At 49.0% G+C, this 9,266-nt stretch overlaps 1 protein-coding gene across 1 annotated transcript; it reads left to right on the forward strand.

Moving 5' to 3' along the window:
* Nucleotides 1-1,131: 1,131 nt before the first annotated feature.
* Nucleotides 1,132-3,298, forward strand: LOC101776511 (eukaryotic translation initiation factor 3 subunit D). The gene has a single exon (XM_004969391.4). The coding sequence runs from the start codon at nucleotides 1,251-1,253 to the stop codon at nucleotides 3,000-3,002; it is 1,752 nt and encodes a 583-aa protein (XP_004969448.1). The 5' UTR covers nucleotides 1,132-1,250; the 3' UTR covers nucleotides 3,003-3,298.
* Nucleotides 3,299-9,266: the final 5,968 nt, after the last annotated feature.

Consider the following 9,266-nt stretch of genomic DNA (forward strand, 5'->3'; position numbering starts at 1 on the left):
ATCTATAATATTCATATAAAGTTTATCTCTATCCAAATTCATATGAATATTAGTTATAATTTTTTGAACAGTTATAGATCTCGTCAAGATCTATAATTTTCACATAAAGTTTATCTCCATCCGAATTCATATGAATTAGTTATAATTTTTTTTAAAGTGTACTGCCTAGGGGAGAGATTTCGCCGACCCAACCGGCCAACTGGCAGTAAGATTGCTACAGTGCAACTTCTGCTATCATCAGAAATAGACCGGTGAGGAAGTAAATCTTGACTCAAAGGATAGCTGAGTGAGATAAAAGAATCGAATCTAAGTGTAATAGGTCCTACTATCATCAGAAATAAAAGCCAGGAGTATCGGAGTCATTAGAGTTAGGTACCTGTATCTCCAGCAAATTATTAATCAGTACAGAGGCGTCAAGAGCATTTAGATATTTTAACTATGATTGAGACTAAATATAAATGTTTTAAATTATACATTGATCACAGGGTTGTGCCACGCGTAAGTCTCGATGGAAGTTTCATAGAGAGTTTTATCGACATTAATTTTTATGCCGCATCAGCAATTTTGCTGACTTGGTAAAATTTTTATGAGACGAGAGAGGATGTAGTTTCATGAAATGAGAGAGGAGTTTTATCCCCATAAAACCCAACAGCACAGTTATCAAATTTATTGTCTTGATAACAGTGCATGAAACTATGCATGCGCATACTCGTTTTTTAGTGCTTATCAAGAGACAATATGATATGTACAAATTCGTCTAAACACTTTTCCCTACTAATTATTCGTAATAATTAGTTGCAGCATGTACTCCCTCCGTCTTAAAAACAAGTCATCGTAGGATTCAAAATTTGTCAAAAACAAGTCGTTATACTTGATGTGGCATGTGTGCACGTGCATGTGGGTATGCAGTAGTCAATTAGCATCAAATATGGCTAATAAATAATGGTTAAGTTACCTCTGTGTTAATCTGTTCTAACAATTTTAGGATGACTAGTTTTTTTTGAACGGAGGGAGTAACATTTTAGACGATATCAGGATATTTGACGAAATTTCCATAACATAACTAGGACACTGACGCGTGGCCCCGCCCTTTAGCATCGCTCGCGTCCTCGCGCAGCGCAGTGGCACACCATACCCTAATTCTTGCCAAACCCTCGCGCCGCCGCCGTTTTCCTCACACACCCAACCCGATCTAACCAATTCCTGAAGACGCCTGAGCCACCCCCATCCGCCGCCGCCGCCGCATCACGATGGGCTTCGACGTGGGCTTCGTCCCCTACAATCCCGATGGATGGGGTCCGCCGGAGGCCGCCGCCGCGCCGGCCTCCCTGGGCGGGGGCTCCGTGTCCGTCCCCTTCGCCCCCTTCTCCCGCTCCGACAAGCTGGGCCGCATCGCCGACTGGACCCGCAACCCACCGGGCCCCGGGGCGTTCGCCGCCGCTCGCGACACCGTCTTCGACTTCGCTGGGCTCGAGGACTCCGTCGGGCTCGCGTCCGCGGACGACGCCTCCTTCCGCCTCGTCGACGGGAAGCCGCCGCCGCGGCACCCGCGGTTCGGGCCCCGCTGGCGCTTCCAGCAGCGTCCCCAGCTCCCGCAGCGCCGCGACGAGGAGGTCGAGGCCCGGCGCCGCGAGGCCGAGAAGGAGCGCGCCCGCCGCGACCGCCACTGGCAGCAGAACCGCCGCACGCACCATCAGTTCAACCGCGGCGGGCAATCTTCCTCCGCCAAGTCGTCGGTCGACATCCAGCCCGAGTGGTCGGTGAAGGAGCAGATCCCCTTCTCCTCCTTCTCCAAGCTCTCCTTCGCTGTCGCCGACCAGCCTGAGGATCTCTTGGTCTGCGGCGCCGTCGAGTTCTACGATCGCGCCTATGACCGCGTCACCCCCAGGGCGGAGCGCCGCTTGGAGCGCTTCAAGTCGCGCAACTTCTTCAAGGTCACCACCACCGACGATCCCGTCATCCGCCGCCTTGCTGAGAATGACACGGCCACGGTCTTTGCTACCGACACCATCCTGGCCGCGCTCATGTGCGCGCCCCGCAGCATCCAGTCCTGGGACATTGTCATCCAGCGTGTGGGCAACAAGCTGTTCTTTGACAAGCGAGATGGCTCTCAGCTTGATCTGCTCACAGTCAACGAAACCGCCCAGGAGCCACTCCCTGAGGCTAAGGAAGACATCAACTCTGCACATTCCCTTGCAGTTGAGGCCACATACGTCAACCAGAACTTCTCACAGCAGGTACTGCTCCGCAATGGTGAGAAGGTCACTTTTGATGAGCCCAACCCGTTTGCCACTGAAGGGGAGGAAGCTGCTTCTGTTGCTTATCGCTACCGCCGTTGGAAGCTTGATGATGAAACCAGCTTGGTTGCTCGCTGCGAGGTTCATGCCGTGAATGTTGATCCACGTGGTGAGCGCCAGTTCCTTACGCTCAATGCTCTGAATGAGTTTGATCCCAAGGTTACTGGTGTTGACTGGAGGAAGAAGCTTGAGACCCAGCGTGGAGCTGTGCTTGCTACTGAGCTCAAGAACAATGCCAACAAGCTTGCACGTTGGACTGCCCAGGCATTGCTCGCTGGTGCAGACATGATGAAGTTGGGTTATGTTTCGCGTCTTCACCCCCGTGATCACTACAACCATTCCATACTCAGTGTTATTGGGTACAAGCCAAGGGACTTTGCTGCACAGATCAATCTCAACACTGCAAACATGTGGGGAATTGTGAAGTCAATTGTGGATGTCTGCATGAAGCTTGGGGAGGGCAAGTATGTTCTTGTGAAGGACCCAGTGAAGCCTCAGGTCCGGCTTTATGAAGTGCCGAATGACGCATTTGAGAATGACTATGTTGAGGAACCACTTCCTGAGGAGGAGCAAGTGCGTCCGTTTTCCGAGGATGTTGATGCTACCGCACAGGAAATGGATGCTGCTGCAGAGGCGGAGGCTACTGGAACAACTGCAGGCGCAGATGGAGATGCTGGGAAGAGTGGCGAAGCAGCGGCTGCATGAAGGCAGAAGGCTACAGAGGTCTCTTTGGGCCTTGAATAAAGGTAACCTTGGCTAGCTGTTTACAATCAAGGGCTGCTTGGGAAGAGGTTTGAGGTTTCTGCTATAAAAGGTTATGCTATTGTCGTTTTGGTGAACCAAACCAGTGAATTGTTTATCTATGTATCGTATGCACCTGTCCTAATTTCTGTTAATTTGGAGACTACTTGTTGCAATAATACATTGCACGTTTAGAATGTTATACCCTGCGGGTAGTCAGATTACTGTTTTTCTATGATTTAAGTTTTGGTGATTTATCTGATTGGCCATATTCAAATATTAGTTCATGTTTGTTTGTGGCTAGAATGTTGGGTGAATTCATAATGCTGAATTCATGGCTTCGTATCTGTACAAAAGCAACCTAGAAAACATATCTGCACGGTATATTTCTTCTCGTGGCTATAGCACATATTGATCCCATTCCAGTGAAGCTTGTGCTCTCACAGGCCGGGGCCATGGCTACCGTGCGGTTGCTGCGACCCAGGGCAAAAGGCTGTTCGATCGCTGATTAGACAGAGAATAGTGTTCCCACGTCATTATTGGGACTGAGAACCTGGAGCAGACAGCCTTTTTTCCAGTATTGGTTTGGAAGAAGATCTGTAGTCGAAGTTCAGGGTTAGAAGAAACAGAGCTGCTCTTCAATGCCAGATCATTTATCTGGGGCTTTGGTATGAAGACTTGATCACATGAAGCCATGGCGAGAGGCACTGAGAAAGTGCCAGTGCCTTGTCTCTGGTTTGTTGAAGGTATCATACCCTATGTTTAGTTTGGTGCATGTTCATTGCGGGATTATCTGATAGCTGAGTTCAACACAGCACAAGCTAGGAATAGTTGTGGTGGAACCCTCCTATTTTTCGTTGCTACAGGCGGTGCCAGTATGGGCTGAACAAAAGTACCACTTTTGGGCTGCAAAATGGCTGGAGGTGCTGAGGCCCATCTGGATTCGGGTTGTACGTGCCGCTCAGCCCAATCTGTTCGTTTTTCCTAGCTTGTGCAAATCCCCCTCTTTGCTTCGCACCGGCATTTCCTCACAACCCACGAATGCAAGGCCATAATGCCGTGTGTTTGGTGTTTTTCTGTGTTTCCTTGCCCTGACCTCTCCTAGTCACCATTGTTTACACGTCTACGCTTGATTGAGTCTTGCTACGCCGACAATGCCACATCTTCCTTTCGTTCTTCAGGACGATAAGCAATCCGTTTTGGACTCCAACTCTCGAAGCCCTTCCCCCTTTTGACCCAAATCCGCGCATCGAATCTGTGGGTGGTTCCAGCCAAGTTGCGTCGCGGAGCACATCTCGGAAGCTAGCCACGAAAGGAAACCAAGCACGCGGGGGGCGCAATCCTGAGAAAGAAACGTTCGCGATCGCGAGTGCGCCTTGCCGTTCTCGGTTGGCGGACGAGGTTACACGTCGCCGCCTCGCACACAAGAAACGCGCTCGATCACTTTCGCGAGCATGATCTGGTTACGTGGCGTGCATATCCAAATCCGCTCGCTTTTGGACGCACGCATTATTGCTCCGCGTCGATCATTGAGCAGAGCGCGAGGCGCAGAGGGACGCAGGTTTCGGAGCCGGGGGGACGAACACATCATCCGCTGGAGCTTGCGCACGTCGACGGCGTGATCGACCATGTGTAATGCCTCTGCCTGGTTTTTCCACCAGCGAGTTACTGTCAGCTATGGATTGCAGTGACGACAGGTGGTTAGCGGCTACCGGAGCGTTGGCTTATGCTTTCGTTCAATCATTCACACCCGCCTTCCACATCGTTCGCACTTCTAGCGGCTTCCGGGTTACCATCACATGAATCATGTGCGCCAAAAGACAATCGGTGGCACACTCGCACAGATCGAATGGATAGATCGATGACAGCACAGGTGAATTTGTGGAGGCGTGCAACTGGCAGTCCAAGAGAAAATTGTCGTGGCATTTGCATAGGGGAGCATCTTGTTCTCTGATGCTGAAAAGATTGGTGCATCCCCAAGCAAGTTCTGACAAAAGGCCTCGAATTCCTGGGCAAAGTTATAGAAACATTTCCTTCAAAAAAGGCTATAGAAACACCAAACAGATGCAGCAGCTACAAACAACTGTCCCGCTCAGAATCTCTTTCTGTTATAAAACCTGCCACGATTTTGCGGATAGGAGTAGGACAAAATGGCTGGGCCTTCCTACAGGCAAAGGGAGCCCCAGAGACAGAGCAGGCCCACAGGCACAGGGCAACACAGGGAGGGAGAAAAGGCAAGGTGACGACGGGTAGCCAACGCATGTCCGCCACCAAACATTTCTGCCAGGAATCTAGAAACGTGAAAGCAATTGCCTTCCCTGCCGTATTCAATGGAGATCGATGGTGTGGCGGCCAGCACGAACACAACAGCGTCACTGTTCCTAGATAGTGTTCCTCGGCACCGGATCGCACGTCCAGGCAAGTGGCCGCGCGCCCGGCCAGACGATCCCTCCTGGGACAGCAAAGTAAACGGCAGTCCACCGGCAAGCCTTTCTAGGCAAGAGAGTGAAGAAAGAATAGCACAAAAACAGCAAGAAGCCTGCAACGGCGAATCTAGAGTAGATGCGCTAGCACTCTCCCAAAGGGCAAAGGCAAAGGTGTGCCAGAAGTGGAGCCAACACCCACCCAGCAGGCCGGCAGGCAAGCCGTGGCCCGCCCTTAACGCTCCCTTTCCGAGAGAATTACGAGCCCAGTTCGGCAAGCGGCCCCGCCTGCCGCAGGGGACCCCGGCCCCGGCCGGGGTACTCCACAGCCACACCTGCCAAGCCGGGCGCACGCTGTCCATACAGGCAGGCAAGAGGCGACGGCTTGTGGATAGGCTTGCCGGCCGCTGCCGATGTGGATGTGGATCCCATGCCATGCTTCACTGCACTGCGCGTGCCGATGGCCGACCCCGTCGCTGTCGCCCGCTGCCGTGCGTGCCCGTGCGCGCGGTGATAGTAGATGAGATGGATGGGGTTTTAATGGTGGTAACGCTTAGCTCTCCGTGTTCCGGATGAATGGATGGAGGATAGGATAGCTGGCTGAGGTCGATCTGCCGTTCTGTGTGCGCGTATGTTACTCTCTGTTAGACGTAGGATACCGCCACCGGTCACTGTTCTGGACTGTAACCCATCTATTACCTGCCGTCGATTGCGCAGCATTGCCGTCAGGGCACCTGCAGCCTGTATGCAGTTGGAAAAAATACCATGTGCCTTGTAGAGACTCTAGTTAGTTACTGTTACTCAATTTAGCTGCTTGCAAAGTAGAATTACTTAGCCCAGAAGCAACGATCGAGCCGCCATGCTGGTCTGCACCCACCAAGTCGCCGGCCGATAAGCTTAGCGCGCAGTTGCTTTGTTATGAGCTTTTACACATGAGAATCACACACCGGGTGACCGAAAGCATATGGTACTGGGAAAGGAGGTTAAAAGCATGTCCCTCCGGTAACCACAATTAGGCTTCGCGCGCCTTTCTGTCCTTTCGACCTGTTGCTTTTTTGAGCTTTGAATGTGCGTGGTGATCGATGGGGATCAATTATAATTGCCGGGGGTCCACGCATCCAACCATTCTTTCATCAAATTAAGGGGAGGAAAGGGACCGTGCTCTTCGATCGTTCTACTGGGGGCATGATTGGGTCTTCCAGAAATGGAGTCCGGCGTGTGGGCCACTTGATCCAATCATCGTCTGCTGCAGACCTGCAGCTGCATACACTTGCTAGAAAGAACAAAGAGTTCATCTGCCCATGCAAATGTTGCTTGCTAGCTAGCACAACAGGTCAGCTTGTAACTGTAAACAGTGGGCGCTTGCTGTAACCTGTACATGGTGGAATTCCACTGCACACGAGACGGCCGGCGAGAACCTTCCGAGTCAATCATGCACGGAACGGAAGGGCCGGGGGGCACGGTCCACGGTCTCGCTCTCGGCTGTGCCTGTCTGGTGGATAACGCCATAGGAGATAGACACCATTCCTGCGTGCTGCCAAGGGCGGGCGTGCGGACCACGTGCTGGATTCCACGCCGAGGCCCAGCGTGATACCTTGGGCAAGGGTGACGGTGATCCATAGGCAGTGTTTCCTCTTCTCCACTGAAAACGTGCTTTGTTACTGTCGGCCGGAGCCCGTGTGTCTCCTTTTCCGTTGGGAGAATTTGCCTCAGTGGCATATAGAACAAGTAGTAATTGTTCAAAATACACTATGCACAGCACCGTCACAGTGATGCGTACTGGTCACTGCTGCAGTGTCGCTTCACGTCACTCTTGTGATATTGCCTTCTGCTAAATACTGCCATTATTCTTCAAATGTCAACAGCATGATGGCCAATATGTAATTATCAGCATTGTGAAAGGAACACGCATGGTAGTTATTGGCTCTCGTATTATGTCAGCAATATCGGCCAATCATGTCCCTGACCGACAGAGGCATGCGTGGGGCAACTATTTTGGATCAATTCCGTTCTCAATTATTGGATGGAGTTGCTACGCCAAGTAGGAGCGTCCATGTCCATGTCATGCTTGCTGAGTTGTGATCAATTGCTTGCTCATGCTAATTACCTCAAAGCCCTGATGCTCTAATTTGTAGTGCATACATATTTTTCATAAAATTCCAAATAGAAATGGTCCACCGGCTCTGCTGGCCGCCACGAATAGCACCATTTTTTTTTTGCGAGGATTGTTATACCAGCTTTAATTGGATTAAACAAAATTATCACACAGATACATCAAGAAGAATTATTCTCTCGATGCTATTTACCTGTTCCTGCGGTTACAACAGCGGTGTTGACAAGTATATTGTTGAAATATGTTAATATTGTACTTGTACCCGGGAGGTGTTGTCCAATTTCAGTGTCATTTCAGACGGACAATGAAGTGAATGCTATCTCATGTATACATACTAATAACATGTTAAGGTTAAATAGTTAAATTCATATGCGTTGACCTACGGTACTATAAAATCTACTTAGCTAGGGCGATTGTGAAATAGAATGTATGGTCATGGCTAGGCAAAACATTGCTTAATCATGCAAGTTGATCGTTGGCCGAACTTGAGACTATCTAGAACAAATATTTCAACATTTTCGGTGTGGCATGATACTGAGCTAGGCAGCTATAACACATTTGTATCGCATTTTCTGCAATTTTCTTGTTCTGTTCATTTTATTTGGTCATCCTAATAACCACGGTACTGACATTGAAACATACAAATATCTTATTTTACCCCTCGGGGGGGAATACGGTTAAACTGACTAAGAAAATACACCCATATTAATTGAGAACGTGAGATGTCATATTTTCTAGTACTGGAAACCTAACCGAAGACTAATGTGGAATGGAATGGTCATAGGCAAAAGTTCGATTGATGGCGTAGATTAATTATTGGCCAAAGTCTTAGGATCCTATTTACAGATTTTTGGATTGACACCGACTAATAAATGAGCTAGGAGTATCTAGGTACTAGCATTATTATAGCTTTTTTCTTGTCACACTCGTACCAGCAGCAAAATCCTAGCTTGCTGACACTAAAATGCAAAACTTGTATGGGTTTCACAATCTTGGTATTAAAAATGATTAACAAAATCATCACCACCAAACATTTGCCGTCGGTATCTATGTAAATAGTAGCACTTATCTTGTAATTTCAACAATTTTGATTTGATATTTAGAGAAGAATTATGGGCTAAGTAGCTATGTCATTTACTCCCTCCGTCCCAAATTGCAGGTCATTTTGATTTTTCTAGGTTCATAATTTTTAATATACACCTAGATATAGTGTAAGTCTAGACGTATAATAATGTTTATGAACCTATAAAAGCTAAAATAACCTATAATAATATATAATAGTATATAGTAGTGGACCTGTCATGCTTTGCCTTTTGGTTATGCTTAATAACCATGGTGCCTAGCATGAAACTAACCTCTCGGGAGGAAATAAGAAATTAATTTAAAACCGAGTGGCTAATTGTTATCTCGCGTGTATCCTAATATTGATTGTGAGGTGTCTTACTTTTCTTGTACTACAAAGCTAATCGAGGACCAAGGTGGAACGAAATGGTTATAGATGTAAGTTTTGGTTGACGGTTTAGCCCGTGTTTGGGGGAGCTTTTGCTTCTCTAGAAGTGCTTCATGGAGAAGCAAACCCTGCTGGCCTAGGAGGCTGTTTCTGGGACAAGCTACACCCACCTATTTGGGGGAGCTTCTCCGATTTGCTCCACCGGGAGGAGAGGGACTTGGAGCAGGAGCGCCACCAGGAGG

The sequence above is a fragment of the Setaria italica genome, chromosome V, assembly GCF_000263155.2.
Source record: "Setaria italica strain Yugu1 chromosome V, Setaria_italica_v2.0, whole genome shotgun sequence".
In the NCBI taxonomy this organism is placed as follows: domain Eukaryota; kingdom Viridiplantae; phylum Streptophyta; class Magnoliopsida; order Poales; family Poaceae; genus Setaria; species Setaria italica.

What these genes read in the sequence shown, in the direction of transcription:
- LOC101776511 (XM_004969391.4), top strand. Translation starts at nt 1,251, where the DNA reads ATGGGCTTCGACGTGGGCTTCGTCCCCTACAATCCCGATGGATGGGGT.